This window comes from Ambystoma mexicanum, chromosome 14, assembly GCF_040938575.1.
Source record: "Ambystoma mexicanum isolate Mex_15411 chromosome 14, UKY_AmexF1_1, whole genome shotgun sequence".
Classification (NCBI taxonomy): domain Eukaryota; kingdom Metazoa; phylum Chordata; class Amphibia; order Caudata; family Ambystomatidae; genus Ambystoma; species Ambystoma mexicanum.
This window is the reverse complement of record NC_090940.1, coordinates 415,765,819-415,784,812: the sequence shown is the minus strand read 5'-3', so window position 1 is coordinate 415,784,812 and position 18,994 is coordinate 415,765,819. Positions and strand designations below refer to the sequence as shown.

Here is an 18,994-nt window from a genome sequence, read left to right as displayed (position 1 = left end):
CTTCAAGCGGATGGCAGAAGGTAAGCCTGCCCCAGCGGCTCCCCTGGCGTCTCAGCCCTCAGACTGCTCATCAAACACCTCCACTTGTTAACTAGACACAAGCAAACAGATTAGAGCGAATGTCTCTTTAGCAACAAACAAGGAGGTTTTTATGATCGATCGGGTTTCTGATCCCCATCCAGCCCCTCTAAGTCAACAAATAGCTGGAGGAGGAGAACAGACAAGACATCTATGAGGAGGTGTTGGGGGGAGTGGGGGGGGTGGGGGGGGACACAGCCTATAACCAGAACTAAGAATACCCCTCCCGTCCAGAGGATTGATATCGATATTGACATTTACCACCTGACCGACCACTGAACTGACATGGAATTAAGAACTGCCAACTTTGCAAAGTACAAGCAAGCAGCAACACTATCCCTCTCTCAAGAAGGACTCGACCCCAAATTCATACGAAGTACTACAGCAGAGATACACCCTGCAATAATCAATCCAAACGTTATGATCCTTGCCGCCAGTGGCAACGAACAGGGCGCAAACGTTAAAGAACAAATTTTGGGCCAACCCCTCTTTGAAAATGGACTACATCAAGCGAGTCGGGAGACCTGCTCCCCCAACAACACGGCTTCTGATGTTTTTGGTGATGCAGAACACATTGCGTCGCCTCAAAACAAGACCCCAAACAAGAACGAAGTGATCCTTTTCCTGTAAGCACAGAGTTTGTCAAGTGACGAGAGTTCAACCTAAGGTTGTGTTCCAGTTGGCTTGTGGTTGTGAAAGGTTCTCTGTCACTTGTTTCCCTTCCATTTTTCCTCCTTTTGAGTTTACTGGGGAGACTGTGGTGTTGGTTCTTTTCGACTGCCGTTTTAATTTGTTTTTAGTTGACTTGGCGAGTGAGTTTCTTGCTCGTCGGTTTTGTGCGTCTGCTATTAGATTTCTTTAGGTCTGTTTTTGGTTGCAGCTTTATTCTGAATTGCATACAATAACAGTGCTGAAAATGGCAGCTAACCGCGAAGGTTGGAACTAGGGCTCCAATCTGGAAGAGATCCAACTAAAAACAAATCAAAGACTTAACACCTCAAGAGCCCCCGGTCCATATGGCCTAACAAACGCGATGCTAAAAGAGCACACGCAGGAATGGGCACACTTCATAAACGCTGTCTTCGACAAGATCTGCAGAACACAACAAATACCTCTCTCCTGGAAGACAGCAACAATCGTCCCGATTTAAAAAAAAAAAAACTGCAACGGGAGATAATGAAAATTATCTGGAGATGGAAAAAACCCAGAATAGCAAGAAAGATCATGATCTGAAGCTGCAATTTAGGGTGTCTGGGGGTTCCAGACATGTCCAGAGATAGGCAAGCAGCACAATAGTCGCATGCATTCTCCTGGTCCCAAGCAACTGACCAGCCATGTTGGTTACAGATGGGAGGAGGCATGGTGTAAGCCCCCACTGTCTGACCTTCCACACATGTGAAGTGTCCCCAATTGCCTCTCTGTGAAAGTTACATTTAGAAGTGTGCCCAATAGCCTCTCTGTGAATTTAGAAGTGTTCCAAATAGCCTCTCTGTGAAAGTTGCATTTAGAAGTGGGCCCAATAGCCTCTCTGTGAAAGTTGCATTTAGAAGTGTGCCCAATAGCCTCTCTGTGAAAGTTGCATCTAGAAGTGTGCCGAATAGCCACTTCGTGAAAAGTTGAATTTAGAAGCTACATTTAAAAGTGGTACTTAGAAACGTGCCTAACAGCCTCCGTGTGAAAGTTGGATCTTGAAGTGTGCCCAATAGCCGCTCATGAAAACTTGTATTTGTCTAATAGCCACTCCCTGAAAGCTGAACTCAAAGTCTACCCAATAGGCGCTCTTTGAAAATTGAATTTAGAAGTACATCTAGAGGTTGAATTTAGAAGTGTACCCAAGAGCATCTCTGTGAAAGTCCAATCTAGAAGTGTGCCCAATAGCCACGTTGTGGAAAGCTGAAGTTAGAAGTATAATTAGAAGTTGTATTTAGAAATGTACTCAATAGCCTCTGTATGAAAGTTGAACTTAGAATTGCATGACGTATATAGTATGGAATACAGAGAACGTTTTAAAAAAGCACATAACCCATCATATCACACCACCACGCTTACTCTCTTCTTTACACCACCACTCTACTAGAACACAGAGATACTACAACACCATTCTGTATAACTGTTCTCATAAGAACATCCGCCGCATACTACACATCATTCTAAGTAAACACTGCTGGTTATGCACCCCCCAGCCAGGAGTTTTCCTCAGGCCTAACACAGCCACACTCGGTCTGGATAAATCCTGCCAGAACAATCACATACTCCTGATCTCTCAACCACCACACCTACCGCTAAGAAGCAGCTACTACACAAATACCCCACCAGCTGCACACGTACCCGGTGCTCACATGCACCGTTGACTCTCTCTACTGATCTGAACTTCGGTTCCCCAGGGCGTTCAACCTACCAGCGCCTTCAGACCATACCAATGGTATATAAGGCGGTATATAAATGCAAAATAACATAACATGCAGACTTGGAAAGTCCAGCCTAACCTAAATCCACGTACTGCAACATGCAACACAGTGGGCAGGTGTTAAGCAGCGGCCAAGCAATGGGGAGATACAGGGACTCTGGGCCCTCACACCAATAAGGGATAATCCTAGATTTTCTCGGGGGCTCCACTCCCGAAGCTTCTCAGCTTGGATAGATGGGGGCCTCCGGAAGATAAGATTTCCTAGAGGGTGGCCATCCTCTCACATTGGAAGCTTGCAAGCTGAAATTAAAAGTCTCGAAAGAGGAGATATTTCGCTACTCGCAGATCTGTCACTGGATCGCCCAGAATACCATTAAAGAGCGTGGCTCCAGGAACTTAACACCTCTAGAACTCACATTAACAGCAGCCCCTACTAAAGGGAAAGTCTCCACTCTATTGGCTCCTGGAGAAATCCAAACCTGAATCCAAAGAGAAATATATGGTCAACTGGGAGAGAGACCTGCGGCGAACAATGGACTTGGCAACGTGGAATAAAATCTGGTCATGGCTGCACAAAAGCACCCTCTGCATTACTGATAGGGAGGGTGGGTATAAGGTGTGCTACAGATACTATGTCACGCCGGCCCATCTACATAAATCCGGCTCAAGTATCTCGCCGAACTGCTGGAGAGGCCGCCCCTCTGAAGGAACACTGTTCCACCTTTTGTGGGATTGCCCGAAAGCAAAAAGCTATTGGAAGGGCGTATTGGACTATATGTGTGCGATCACAGGCCTCACCATTCCTTGGGACCGAGGGATTATTTTGCTGGGAGATACTGGGGACGGGGACCTACCATTATCAGGCCACCGCGCACGCCTGTGCACCCACCTACTAACAGTGGCTAAAATCACACTGGCAAGACTTTGGAAACATCCTGAGGGCCCTTCCATCCCCATTATGGTGGTCCAAATGCTGGGACATCGTAGATGAGAAAATTACAGCACACCGTCTGGGCAACCTAAGCCTTTTCCAAAATATCTGGGCCCCCTTCATGGACTATGTAGAAAGCTTCCACGGACTTGCACGTAGGCCCCCTCTAACCTGTTGGCTGGAATGCACCACTCACTCAGGAACTACCATCGAGCAGAGCATTTCTCCCCCCCCACCCCCCAGAGTACGGGGTGCTTCACCGGGTTTGGAACCATCAGAGGATTCCTTATCAAAAGTGTATTGTGTCATACTTCTGTGCATATGCGATGATGTCTCATGTTTTAAATACTAATAAAATATTGAGTTGAAAATAAAAGGAAAAAAGATGAACCACAGAACTATTGCCCGATAGCGTTGCTGGAGGTTATATGTAAAATCTTGGCTCCCTGCTACTAGCTGAATTTGCCGGCTGGGCTACCATCAACGGCTGGTTTGACCCTTTTCGAATAGGGTTTATCCAGAACATTGGAACAGCAGCAAACATCGCGATATTGAACATCCTTAAAGCGCAAAGCATCAGACAGGGATTATAATTTATATTGTTTTTGTAGACCTAACCCAAGCCTTCGACAGGGTAAACAGGAAGATACTATGGCAAAAACGATTGGAGCGAAACTGCCCAGCTGACATCTTCGATCCCCTAATGCATCTTCACTCCGACACCTCGATAAGGGTGTGGCTGAACAGGGAAGGACTTTTAAGTCAGCCGATCCCAACCTCCAGAGGGGTCAAGTAAGGTTGCCCATTGGCCCCAGCAATCTATAACTTTTACATCGCTGATATCATTGACTCTGATCAACCCATCTGCTCTTTTCCACCAACACTAGGAAAAACGAAGGTGACCAGACTGATGTACGTGGATTTGATCATTATTTATCAAACAGCTATTGGGTTAAATAGGCAATTGGACAGCCTCCAACGCTACTTGCATCAAAACTCCTTGGAGATGAGGAAAAAACAAAAATCTGCTTGCAAAAAGCAAAAAAAGAAATAAAAAAAAAAAGAACGAACAAGCCAAATTGGTTCCTGGGCGAAAAGAAAATGGAAGTAGAAGATACGATTAAGTATCATGGGATTCTGTACAATAACAGTTGCGACAGAAGCCCCGGCACCGGAGTTCACGAAGGCCAAGGTCAAACTGATAACGCATCATCGGTTAGTGGACAAGAGATTTGGGCGGTTCTCTATCTATGGGCTAATTAACTTCTACAGAAGCAAAGTAGTCCCCACAATAACATATGGAGCAGAAGGTTTGATTCATATGCCAGACAAAATTTTGCCAACTCTGGAAGGCATGTGCTGGCGGTCTGTCGAACCTACCGAATGCCACGGGAACCGTCTGTATCAGAAACAAACTTACCTATCCTCGCTTGCAGCAACAGTTGAATGGAAAGCACGGAGTCTGTATCGAAAAAACGTACCTCCTTCCAGTGCACCGATATTTGAGATAATACATGACAAAACTTCAAAAACAACAAACATCGTCTTAAATAATTGGGTTGAGAAACAAAGGAAAACATTAGATGACATGGGATGCTCTGAACAGGAGCTTGTCAACAATCCACTAAGAATTTTAAAAAAAATCTTTTAGACAAGGATTGGATCGATAAAGTAGAAGCTACAAAAAGAAGCCTCTCCAAGAACCTACTTCCAACTGATATAAAACTGAAACCCTGTAGAGGATAGCTTATAAAATTTCCGGATAAATCTGAGACTTTTCTTCGAATGAGATTAAACCTCTTGAACACCAATGAAACAAATCAAATTCAAGGTAGGTCCACTTCGGGAGCCTGTCGCTTTTGCCAGCCAACAGTGGAGACCTTATCTATTAGACATCTATTGGTGAGCTCTCCAGGTTGGAAGGAGCCAAGCGAGAAATATCCAACTCCAACACAGAAATTTCCGTACTATGGATACAGAGGACTGTTGGAGAACACTGATGAGTGGCGAAAAAAAACAAGATGGTCATAGCCACAGTGTCAATGATGAAACTTATAATAGCAAAACTCGAGTAAGAAAGTCTGCCCTGAAGAGTTTTAGGATTTACTTTTAGTCCTTTGTTGGCCTGGAAGGAAAATATGTCATTTTTCGTTGAAAAAAAATTGTTAAGTGTATTAACTCAAATAAAAAAATAACCTTGACCTCCTGGCAATAGGGACCCAACCTTTGGTATAAGTCTGAACTACACAGGTTGGTAGTGTGGCTGAGCAGCCAGGCTTATCTCAAGAGGGGTCAATGTGAGCAGTAATGTTGTGGCAGAGTTTCAGAGTAGCAGTTATTCAAATAAACACTTACACTCAAGGTTTCTTGATAAACAATTAATTTATTTCACAGTCAGTTGTATAAGCCTTCTTCAGAAGGGAACGATATATAGATAACACACACACTTATAATACTCTACAAAAAACAGTTTCTCTAATTCAGATGATACCCATTGGGGATGACGCACACTTCCTACAACCTCAGGTGACTTAAATAGCTAGGACACTGTGGCCATTGATTTATCACTGGTAAATTTAGAGCAATACTGAGTTAGGTGTCAAAGATAGAATAGAGGATTAAACAAAGACTAACAAATAATTCATAAACAGGTAAGTACTTTTAAGAACCTTCCAAAGCAGAGTAAATTAAGCCTTTCCTGGGGGAAAGGCCAAAGCACAAAGTCAGAGGTAAAGAGGAGTCTCAGGGAGCCAGGAAAGCCATTGTTAATTGCACAAGGACAAGGGGAGCTGAAGGTCTTCTTTGCAGGTAGGTAAAATGTATTGCACAATACTTTTAGAAATGTTTGTAGAAAAGTAGAACACTTGAAGGGGACAAGCTGCGAGGCTTGTGATGGGCAAAGCTTTAGCAATTCTGCAAGGTAACCAAGACAGGTCTCAACTGAGACCAAGTAAGGCTACACAAAAAGAGGTAAGTTCCCTTAGACTTTACAACTTTACAGTATCTCCGTTTAGAAGAAATGGTTCCAGCTGGCTTCTGTTCCTGTGGACCTCTGCAGAGCCTGTTCCTGAGCCTCAGTCGTGGGGACAAGAGGGAGGAAGTCTGGGGACTTCTGCTCTGCAATGGGAAGGTCAGCGGCAGCAATGGGCGTTAGGCAAGATTGTATGCAGTACCATTTGGGTGCACCACAACTACCCTGACCACCTGGCGATAGGAACCCAACCTTTGGCATAAGCTTGTAATACACAGGTTGGTGTGTGTTGAGCAGCCAGGCTTCTCGCAAGAGGTGACAACGTGAGCTGTAGGGGAGTTACACAGGGATTCACATTGACAAGTATTCAATTAAACTCTTACACACAAGGTTTCTTGAATAAACAATTATTAATTTATTCATCAGTCAGTTAGGGTAAGCCTTCTTCAGAAGAGAGCAAGATAACAGTAAAACTCAAATATACTTAAAATACACACTCTTAATATCTTTAAATCAGTGAGTACCCTTTTGGGATGGGCCACAGACACAACCTACACCCTCAGGTGACTTCAGTAGCTAGGGTGCTGGGGACATTCATATATCACAGTTGCATTTAGAATCATTTAGTAGTAAGCCAAAGGAAAAGGTTATTAGAAAATACAAGAGACCATACATCCTTAAGCAGGCAATTAACTTTCAGATCCCCCAATAAGAGTCATTCAGTAGAACACGCTAGGCAAAAGTCAATGGGCAAAAGTCTATATGAGCTGAAGCACTTCTTTGCAGGTACGTAAGAAAAGTCTTTGGACAATGTTTTAGAAGTCTTTGAAGAAAAAGAAGAATCAATGTAGGGCCACCAGCCGTTAGTTAGACTTGGGAGTAGTAGAAGATGCAAGCAACTCTAAGTTCTCACAGATTTTTACAGTACCTTTGTATTGAAGAAAAAGTGCAGCAGATGACTTCTGTTCCTGAGCAGCTCTGCAGATCTCACTGTTCCTGCGCCTCAGTCATGGGGACAAGAGGGAGAACTTCGGGGGGGGACCTGCACTGTAATGGGATGGACACTGCTCGCAACCGGCAATCTTCAAACAAGTGGCTGTTCAGTGTTTCAGCTCCTCGAGCCCACCGCAAATAGCAACACTGTGGTTCCTGGCTGTCGAGATGGCTTTCCTTGCTTCTGGGGTCCCGCACTCTTGAGGGGGGCTCAGGCTTGGCCAGTCCTGCTTCCAGGGAGTCCAGAGGATGTTCCTATAGCTCTTGGCCAGCTTAAAAGCAATGCACACAATCTGGTGTTCCTCTCCCTGGCATTTCAGTTTCCAGCAACAACTCTGGAAAGTCAACCAGCTCCGAGAGACAGTCCAGGTGGATTACTTCGGAGTTGATTGGTCCCACCAACTCAAAGGGAGAAGTCGTCTTTGCAGGGGCTTCTCCGTAGATACAAATTTGGAGTTTCTGCACAGCAGCAGGGCTTCACCGGGCAAACCAAAGGTCCAGGAGTTGCAGCAGGCGTCCTCTTCCATGTTCTTCGGTTCCTTCGTCCAGTAGTCGACTGCATTCCAAGCCAAAAGCCTAACCTTTTTTTCAGTTCTCTCCCATTCATTCCAGCACAGCTATCTGTCACCCAGCAGGGTGGCTGTCCTTGCCAGACAGTCAGCCAGCCAATCACTACAAAGTGCTTTTGGGTCTCCTAGGAGACTAAGCACAGAGAGTTTCAGGCACCTCCCTAACTTCCTGCCCACTCCAGACACAATCCAGCCAAAGGCAAAGCGAACAAAATGGACCAAACCTGGTTTGGCGCACAGAGTAAATCCCAAGAAGGACCTTTACACAAAAGAAATGGTGAAAAAAGAAGACTGGCACCATTTTTAAAAAATGGCACCCTTGGGTGCTTTACTGCAGCTGTGAACGCAGCCAGTGGTAAATGCACACCACGGTAGCTAAAAGTATGCTACTGCCACCATCCATTCATCAAGGAAAAGGTAACATTGTCACATGAGAAGCTAGACAAAGGGGTTACGAAGTAGCCCCTTCAGAACCCTATTGTAAGATCGTGTGTGTGCTGGGTCTAGAAAGGTACAAATGTAAATAAAGTCAATTTCACTTTACTGCTCTGGGAAACAGTAGTTTATCCCGGAGAAGGTATTTAAATCTTTGGGAAACCTGGAAGACTTCCCTGTGTCACTGCACTGAACGTGCTGTGTGACACAATGTAAAAGATGATGCCTTTGGAGTTTGTCCGACTCCATAAGTAAAAGAAAGTGTTCAAAAATCACATTAAAATACATGAGAGAGTGGAGAAAAAGGGTCTTGCTCTCTCCAGGTTAAAAAATCAAGTACTCAAAAACCAGCAAAGTTGCTGGGGGGTCTATAAGGTAGAGGGAATTAACAGATCTCTCAGAATTCTCCCCAACACTGGCCAATCTTTGATTCAGCTGTTCTTCAGTATTTCAGATCCTCGCGAATGACAGCAAATAGTAACACTGCAGTTCTTTCATACCACTTCAGACTTTCCTCGCATCTGGGGTCCATCACTCTGTTGAGGTGGCTCAGGCTTGGTCAGTCAGGCATCAGGGAAGACCGGAGGATCTTCCTAGCGCCCGATCTGACTTAAAAGCAAAGCACACAATCTGGTGTTCCTCTCCCTGGCACTTTGGTTCCAGGAGCAGCGGAAGTACAGCCAGCTCTGAGAGGATGTTCCGACTGGCTTATTTTGGAGTTGACTGGTCTCAACTCAAATGGAGAAGTTGTCCTTGCAGGGTTTCTCTAGTCGAGGTGAATTTGGAGCTTCAGCACAGAAGCAGGGCTTCACCAGGCAAACCAACTGTCTAGGAGTTGCAGCAGGCATCTCTTCCAAGTTCTTCTTCAGATTCCTTTGTCCAGTGATCGACTCTGCCTTCCAAGCCAAAAAGCCTCACATTTTATGCAGGTTTCTCTCATTCATTCATTCCAGCCTAGCTTTCAATCACACATCAAGGTGGCTGTCCTTGCCGGACAGCCAGGCGGCCAATCATGGGTGCATTCCTGTAACCAAGGGGATTAGGCACAGTGTTTTGGGCACCTCCCTCACTTCCTGCCCCTGCCAGACACACTGGAGCCAGAGGCAGGCTTCACTCGTGAATCACGCCAAAGGCAAAATGAACAAATAATCCTGGTTTGGCGCGCAGAGTAAATCTAAAGAAGGAACTCTCCGACAAGAAATAGTGAAAAAAGAAGACCGGGGCCCATTTTGACAAAACGTGCACCCATGGGCGCCTTACTGTGGCTGCAAACAGTCAGCGGTAGGAACATGCAATGGTAGTAAAAAGTAAACCACTGCCACCAGCCATTTATTGTAGAAAGGGTAACAATTGTTACATGAGAAACTAGACAAAGGGGATACTAAGTAACCCCTTCAACACTCTACGGTAAGATAGTGTGTGCTGGGTCTAGAAAGTTACAAAATGTAAGTAAAGTCAATTTCATTTCACTGCTCTAGGAAACGGAATCACCAAGAGAAAGTATTTAAACCTTTGGGAAATCTAAGACGTCCCTGTGCCACTGCACTGAAGGTGCTGTGTGTCACAATGTAAAGATGATGCCTATGGAGTTTGTTAGACTCCAAAGTCAAAAGAAATACAGAATATATCACATTAAAATGACATGAGATAAAGCCATAAAGTCCAGCAAAAAGAGCAGGCGGTCTCTAAGGTAGAAGGGAATCAACACATTTCTGAGAATTCTCCTTAAGGGAGCTAAATGTAGCCCTTGGTAGCATTTGACACCAAGCTAACCAGGCTCTTCTGGGCCCTATCCAGAAGATAAATGGCTCCCAGAAAAGTTGATTCCTCTATATCTATTATAAACCCTGGTTTGTCCTCAACGGGACCATTAACATTGAAGTATAATCAACTGCAAAGCCATTAAGATATTGCTCACAATAAACCAACCTTCTAAATCTGCCAAAGAGTCTAGATAAGTACATTGTGCATTTTCAGTGAAACTAGATACTCATTTTTTCACAACTACAGGGTGCATGAAATCCCTGGTTCAGCCAACCCCTAAACAGTTTTAATTCCACTAGAGATGAGTTTCCTGAAGAAAAGCTACATCAGTTCTATCTGTCCCCAAGTTGGTTAGTAAATCACTGTTTAATATGGTGGCCAATACATTTCATATTGTACATCACCAATTTAAAAGTAGCCATTACAAAAATCAACCATTTCAGTTCCTATCTGGCTTACAAGGTTTCTTTCTCTTGAGAGTAGGCACACGCCATACCCAAGTGCTATAACCGAGATGAGGCACAGGAATATACAAACATTCTCCAAACCCTCATTGTATTCGTCTTTATTTGTGGTAAACTAGAATCCAGAATATATGCTACATGTTGTAATGAATAGGACCTTGTAACACTAACATTCAATCCAAAAGCCTCAGGACACACTAACAAGCATTATTCATGCCTATACGCAACATTCTTCATGCTTCTAGCCTTTATGCCAGGAGAACATGTCCACAGAAGCATGTACTATGTTTGGCCAATTTAATGGGACCATAATTTAGGAGGTGGGGGCGTGGTGAGCAGTGAATTGAACGTAAGTTCCCTGTGTATTCAAACATGACCCATCAGCATTTTCTAAAGAGAATGCAGGCATTTTGACAAACAAATGAGCAAATCTGCATTTCTAATCAGACGTCATTACACAATAGCATCTGATCAGGTTTTATCAAATTTCAAACAATCCGGGCTTAAGTATTTTGGACAGATTCCAACTCCAATTAATCCACTTAACTTCCACGTCTTAAATGGATCTGCTCTTTTTGCTTGTTTGACTGTCCTCAAACCCTTTGCTCGCCCCTTTCTTTGTGTTATTCAAGTATTTCTGGAATATAATCATTGCAGCAGACCAGAACTTTTGTCCACTGCAAAATTATACAGATTGGCGAAACCTTGATGTTGAGACAGATTATCTTGGGTAATGGGGTCATTTGGACAAAAGAACAAACGGTATCTCCACACATTTAAACCTGTACCAGCGATCTTAGAAATGAAGATGGAACATGGCAGGGAAGTTCAAATATTCTGAGATCTCAGAGTACAGAGATGCTATTATATTCTCTATCTTTTGCACACCTCCACTGAAAAGTAATTAAAGAATCTGATTGCTGCACTAGGTTCTTTTATCATCTCCCCATTAGCGCTAAAAGCATGCAATTTTCTCTATGTTTAGCGATATCGAATTGGAGGATGCAAGCCCTTTAGCAGTGATTCTTTTTCATTGATATCTTATATAGAGGAGAATGTGCCGATCTATAATTTCTTCTTGAGAATCAACTGAGGGGAAGTGGGTTGGGGGTTCCAAGGAGGTCTCACAGTGTTTTGGGTGGCTACCACAGAACACATACAGGTCCAACTCATTTATTTGGATCGTAATGGAGGAGCGGTGGAGGATGCCTTTGGGAAGGAGTACTCCACTCAAAAGTGTAGAATCTAAGTAAACAGTGAGCAGAAGACGGGTAAAGGTAATTCGGTTTATGGAGCAAATGTAAAAGGTGCTAATCTCCAGAGCACAATCCCCATTCTAATACTCCATGTCCTAAGCAGATGCCTAGTATTTGTAGTTAGTCACAGGGATTTTTAAGTGCCCACTACACTTGATTATTGCGATCTTTAATTTTGCTTTGGTTGTGGGCTGTTTACCTTTGCCTTTCTCCTTATCCTCAGCACGCGGCAGCGGTTATGACGCTACAAGAGCAAGACCTGTATTGGCTACCGCTTATCCTAGCGGTTTTCTCTTCTGTTTTACCTGTGCAAGACCCGTTACTCTCCCCTTCCTTAAACAAGGTGTTCTTTGCTTATGTGGTTAGAAATGTTCTGCATATCAATCATTTTCTTGGTAGGGTTTTCTCCCCTTACGTGGGTTCTCAAGACTTCACAAAACCTCCATTTGCACTATTGACTTTACTGCTGGCAACATGGTCTGGCCTACATTCCCCCAGCTAGCTTCTAAGTGAATCTTCAAGGACTGGCCCCTGTCAGCATATGCAACAAAGTTCTCAGCAGGCCTCCGACTGTAGTAGGAGGTCTCAACAAGCTGACCTGTTCTATGCTGTGGCTTAAATGCCACAGCCACTTTGTCCTCAGTCTTCCTGTTGCCAGTTGGCCTTCTTGGCTTCACAGTACAGATTCCCCTGCTCTGCTCAATAGAACACCATTTTCTGTATGGGATGCAATCTTAGCACCCTCTGATTCAATAGGATTGTCCCTTTGTCTAGACATGTGATCGCATGATTGTCAATGCGATTTATGATTCCGGGGTCTGTTTTCCCAGAACAGCATTTCCTTCATGATTGGTCTTTTTGTAATGTTCCCACCTTCTCTAGGTGTGTGGCCTTTGATCTCATTTGTCTGCATTGAGAGGACTTGCCCCATGCCCTGGAAGCATCGGATTATAAGAACCTGATACACCTTGTTGGGACCTGGCAGTGCGATAATGGTGACTTGCTGATCTGGCGCTCTGGGTTTGTGTCTCCAAGTGCATTCCCCCTCATCCAGCGCCTCTGCTGAGCCGATTCCTTCGTACCACATCCTTTCCTTTTGACACAAAGTATATGCCCCCGAGTTTGAACAACCTATGCACGATGACTATTCTATTCAACTGTGCACATGGCACCCTGACAAGATAATGAGGCAACGTTCTAAGCATCCACTTGCCCAGTGCAATTTAAAAAGGTAGGGATGACTTTTTTTTTTTAATCACAGTAATTCTTCACCTATCCCTCACTCATCAGTTTCAAAGCATATTTGCCCAACTGACATCTCTTTACTGAGTTTGGCAATGGCTGCACTTCAAGATCACCTTGGAAAGGACTGGGGTTATCTCTTATACCACCTCCAGCAATCGTATCCCCCAGTCCCCAGCCTCTACCTGCAGTAGTAAAACAGATAACCTTGTCCCACAAGTGAAGTATTTAGTATAGCAATAAAACACTATACCACTCAGTTATTAAATGCCAAAGATTGATTTAATTTGGTTAAATATTGTTTTATATAAAATGTCAAAACTATTTTGTTTCGAAACTGTGTAGGTTCAGCTCAATTACCAAGAGCGCCACTCATTTTCAACTGCCATATTTAAACGATCACATCATAAATAGGTTGTATGGCCTCTTGAATTTTCCAATTTTAAATCTAGAGTCCGAGCAATCTTTAATGTGTAGGATGCAGCTCAGTCTGATAGCTCAGTGACTGGTTGAGCCTCTGTTAGAACGTTTTAGGCCTGGCAACAGACTCAAACTCTTTTCTATATTCTTGCTACATTTGATGTAAACATTATTTGAACCTAAATGTCACAGATGGTACAAATACTCGTGCAGCTCATTATCAGTCTAAGGGGGTTAATTAAACCTTTTAGGGCCATAGGGCTGTCCCCCTCTCTTGTCTCCCTGGAGATCCCTCCCTAGCCCAGGAATCCATGTCCTCAGGTTAGAACTAGAGATCCGACCCATACTGTGTTTCTATCTTAATCTGAGGCTTCCCTGAGACACTGGCTCTCAGACTTCTTCAGGGACATTCTATCTCTCCTTACTCTATCCAGTGGTTAATGGTCTAGGGGATCCAGTGATGCCGTGCACTTGCTCTGTTGCAATCACTTACGACCAGTCATACTTACCATGTCCTTCTACTCTGCCTCCTCCTCCTCAATTCCACCCCACCAGTCTTGTCCCTTTGATGCGTCACTCTGCCTTCATCCTACCTCCAACCTTGGATGTTACCTCATCTCACCCCCCACTCCGACTCTTGCTCGTATACTCCTCCTTCCACTATTGCTCCTCCTCCCACTATTCTACTTTCACCCACCACTTCTTCACTCCTCCTACTAATCTTACTGTTCCTCTACAACTCTCCCACTACTATTCCTTTCCTCCTGCTACCATGTCCTCCCACTACTATCACTCACCCACCCACTCTGCCTTTGCCCGGTCTCATTCAATTAGCATTCAGCCCTTAACTTTTCCGCTTACCACCCACATGCACCCATTCAGAATGCAGAATCAATATCACCCCCTTTTCAGTGGGTTTCCAACTCTCTCAGCCTTAAACTGCTGCTCGATCAGTGTGGCCTCTTGTCCCTCCTCCATTCCTGCGCCTGACCACCTCCATAGAACCCCCCCCCCTAATCATCTACTTTCTTTACTGTACTCACATTCTCCTTGGCTTGCTCCAATTGGATCGCTGTCCTTATCCAATCTGTGTCCTTTTCTCCATGGACACTGTGCCTCTGAATGGTTTCAAAACAGGGCTAAGCCCCACCGATTCACTCAGTGCGGGTCTCCATGGATGTTCGGGACTTCCCCCAGTTCAACGAAGTGGTGAAGTTGAGTTCAGGTGTGGGTGCTTGGGATTGTGTTCGGGTCTCCAGCAGCCCAGACGTTAACCTTGTGAACGGCATTGCTGGACTTTGGTGCAGTCGGGCCCTTCCCCTTGTATTGATTTGCCACTTGCGCTTCTTAAACTAGCTCCATTTCCATTTGTCATCCTCTTCGCCAGATGGGTCCACTGCTCGCTGACTGCACTGCTGGGGAGAACCCTTACCCGCATCACGAAAGGGAGGGTTGGACAAGTCTCCATGCTGGTGAGGCAGGGAGGGTGAGTTTTGGCTGCCATCAGTCATACCGGCAAGCCCCAATGTCATTGATCTGTTTTCCTCCCGCCACCCACCCCCTTTTCCATCTGGTCACAATCACCAAGACAAGAAGTTCGTTACATGTCATTTTTTACATTTTGCCATCTACTACTCAATTTTAGTCTGCACCATGAATAGTTTGGCCAGCATGTCATTCAGCAGTCCAGAGGCATTGTAGCAACACCCAGTTGCTCTTTGTTGGCATTTAGTTTAAGAAATCACTGATATATTAAACAAAATGTTTGAAACATTCACAAGTCACTTTAATCAGTTTCAACTGTCAAAATAAAATAAAATGGGTTTACCTCGTAAATTCATTTGGTAGGTTGGAGTGCCATTGGATTCTTCCTTGCTTTTGTAGCAAGAAATTGCTGTATCTTTGAAAGTACACCAGTAAGGTTTATAACCTTTAAGGGTTAACTTTTTGGGCCTGCAACAAATAAGATTAATAAATGTTTAAAAATGCATGCAATCAACCATACAACTTCAGTATGGATACAAATAATGGAAATGTCTGAAACCAGGATTCAGTTAAATTATTTTGTAATGGCAATAAATAAATCATAAATGACACACTGCTTGGCTTTCTCAGAATTATAAAAATAAAAAAATAAAAAGGAAAAACCAGAGGAATGAAAAAAAAGGAACAATTACCTCTGAGGATTCTGATATGCTCAGTCTTTGATCTTTCTCCTTGCAACTAGTTGGGGGCGCCTACACTGGGGACATGACCACAGAGCTTTTTCAAAAAATGCGGTTACTAGGAATTTGGTGACCTGCTCCAAGCATGGATATTGCCTTGCATGCCGATGCTCCACGTCGACATGTTTTAACGAAATATGGCTTTGGACCTTTTGGCCAAATGTAGCATCAATTCTAGATAAAGCATAGCAGGAAATGTGCTTGTAAATAAGTAAGCCATGTAGCTGCCTTATCAAGGAATTCGGTTTTAAAACTAATTAGTAGATTTTGCCAATGACATTCTTGATTAGCAACCCATTTTATCGAATTACAATTTCATCATTATTTTCAGTGCCAGATGAAGTTACTGATATCCAAACACATAGCGCGCCCCAATTTACCTGTGTGTCTTGAAACGTGAATACAGCGTGTAAAGAGGTTCTGCCCGTCCCGTTTACTATTGGGTGAGGCTTTGGTCCTCTAGTCAGTTGGGGAGACGGCAATGGATTTACTATCCCAAACTAGAAGGAACACTCTTCCATGGTTTGCCCATATCAAATCTGAACCAAATATTTGGCTTAACCCAACAGTGTGTGTCTCGGGTTTAAAGCCATAGTCAAAAAAAGCATACAAACTTAAGCCGGAACAGACGATAGCATGGAGATCGAAAAGTCAACCTTTTTGTCAGTTTACTGGGCCAATAAACTGGACATGGGCTCCGAAGCGTATTTAGACTTAATCCAAAAATTGAGCGCACACTGTTCATAAAATCTCTCATAGAATACTGCCATTGCCAAGTGTGCGCAATAAATGGGATGCAAGTGATTCTCCTTATTGCCCATTCTGCCCAGGTATTGAAAATCCAGTTCACTTCTTGCTTATTTGTCAATACTTCCCGATGAGTAATAACCCTCAGCCTCTTTTCTGGCCAAGACATGTGAGAAGCACAATTGTAGCACTGGCCTTATGCTCCAATTCTAGACAGTTTTGCAATTTATTCTACAGAAAAATATGTATTGCATGTCTGGAGTATCAGGCAGCGATCACTGTGTACACAATGATTTGAAGTCAAATATTTTAACACTAATGGGGGGGCGGGGCTACGAGAGCCATGTAGGAGGACGCGTTCTGGAGGAGCTCCCGAGATCCTACAACGATCCGGGCAAATATGTGCGGTACGACGGACCACTGACCACCGACGATACACATGCTGGTGTGTGAAGGTGTTGGCCACGCACTGTGAACCTCTGGAGGGCACAGGATTAACGGCGACGGAGATCGGTGACGAGTTAAAAGAAACCGGGAACAAAGGGTGACTCAAAATGGCCGACCAGGACCCGGGACAGGAATAGAAGCGAGCTGCACAGTGGCCCAGCTGTGAAGGTGCACTGTACGCACACTGGCTACTTGAGCAGCCGGTTGATTCCCTGAGTCATGTCGAGCAGGCCAGTGCGACCGAAGGTGAAACAGCCCACCTTAGACGACTTCACTAGGACGTCCCCGAGCCAGGACACTATCAAAAGTAAGGATGCGCTGGCTGCGAGTGGCGCGACGTCTTCGTGCACCAACCAAGAAATCCTGGCGGCGATTGCGGATCTGAGGGCGGCCTGGGAATCAAAGCTGGAACTGGCTGTCACTGAACTAAAAACGGCGCTGGACCGCAAGGTTGGAGAGGTCCAAGAGGACGTTAATTTGCTACGACAGGATGTCAGGGCCCTGGCGGAGCGCACAGAGTCCCTTGAAAAAGAAGTTGGCCCGAATACTGCAGCTTGCGCCACCCATAAGGCCGATTTGCACGCCCTGACACAAAGGGTGGGCAACCTTGAGAGCAGAGCGGAGGAGGCAGAGGGACGAGCCCGTCGCAACAACATCCGCATCGTGGGCCTACCGGAGGGGATGGAGGGCCGTGACCCTACGGATTTCATCGAATCCATGTTCTTACAGGAGATACCTGGAGGGGCCCTATCTCAAGGATTTGCAGTAGAAAGAGCACACAGAGCCCTAACGAGGAGGCCGCCTCCGGGGAACCCGCCTAGGCCTATGATCGCCAAAATCCTCAACTACCGCGACCGGGAGAGGTTACTGGAATACTTCCGTAAAGGAGGGACGATCGCGAGAGGAGCGGCAAACATCACGGCTTATCCAGATTATACCTTGACTGTACAGCGTAGTCGCATGAACTTTGGGTCTGTAAAGCGGAGGCTGAGAGAAGCGGGCCACAAATACATGTTACTTTATCCTGCAAAATTGAAGGTCATTCATGCACATAAAACTGTGTTTTTTGAGACCCCGGAGGATGCCATGGGATGGCTCGATGCGCAAGGATGCCCCCAGGAATCAGAAGTTCGGCCCAGAAAGGGCTCGGAAGAGATACGGGAAGCGTAAAATGGCATCGCAAGATGGCGTGGTTCGTGGAACTTGAATATAGTCGGTGTGACACCTTCGGTAAAGAAGGTCAGATGATTGCACTATTTGTCAAAGACACTGTGATTAATGTTTATTTGACCGGGAGCCTTACAGGGCGATACTCTTTACCCCACAATAGTTTTAGTTGGGTGGCCACTAGGGTGACCTCACCCTACTGTGCTCCATGCACCGACCGGTGCTTGCGGAGCTAGATGTGGGGGTGCCTGAGCTCTGAGGCTGGAGCTGGGCAGCAGTTGGGGTGTGATGTTGGGGAAGGTACGGGGAGGGGAGGGAAGCAGGGGTTTTGTTGTGTGTATAGTTAAAGGGAGTTTGAGCTTATATGAGGAGCTACTGGACCGAGACGCCATCTGTGTCACGTGGGCAGTTGGGAATCGCTACATGGGAGGCAGGAAGAAACGCACTTGCCATGGGAGACCTTAAGATTGTCACCTGGAATGTCAGGGGACTTAATAGTTATTTAAAAAGGAACAAAGTCATGTTGTACCTCAAAAGACAGAGGATTGACATTGCACTACTGCAAGAAACACACCTGACCCGGCACAAGCAGGAACTGGTGGGGAAAAAGTGGAGTGGCACGGTGGTGGGCTCCCCCTACTCTGCCTATGCTAGGGGAGTGCTAATCTGGGTAGCACCGCACGTTCCGCTCAGAGTTACACGGGAGGAGGTGGACACGGAGGGCAGGCTGGTCATGCTCAGAGCCCTGATAGAGAACAGAGAGGTTTGCATTATTAACACATATGCTCCCAACCAGAATGCTGCTGCATACTTCAGATCCCTATGCACTCGTCTGGGCACATGTGTGGGGGGAGCGATTATTTGGGGAGGGGACTTTA

The 18,994-nt window shown here is 45.1% G+C and overlaps 1 protein-coding gene across 4 annotated transcripts in view; it reads right to left on the bottom strand.

Moving 5' to 3' along the window:
* The window catches only part of FERMT2 (FERM domain containing kindlin 2), a 931,620-nt gene that overhangs the window by 416,435 nt on the left and 496,191 nt on the right, over nt 1–18,994 (bottom strand). For all 4 annotated transcript variants that reach the window (XM_069637580.1, XM_069637578.1, XM_069637581.1 and 1 more), the window contains one exon: nt 15,359–15,483. In XM_069637580.1, the coding sequence (XP_069493681.1) occupies nt 15,359–15,483 (125 nt within the window). The remainder of the gene's footprint in view (nt 1–15,358; nt 15,484–18,994) is intronic.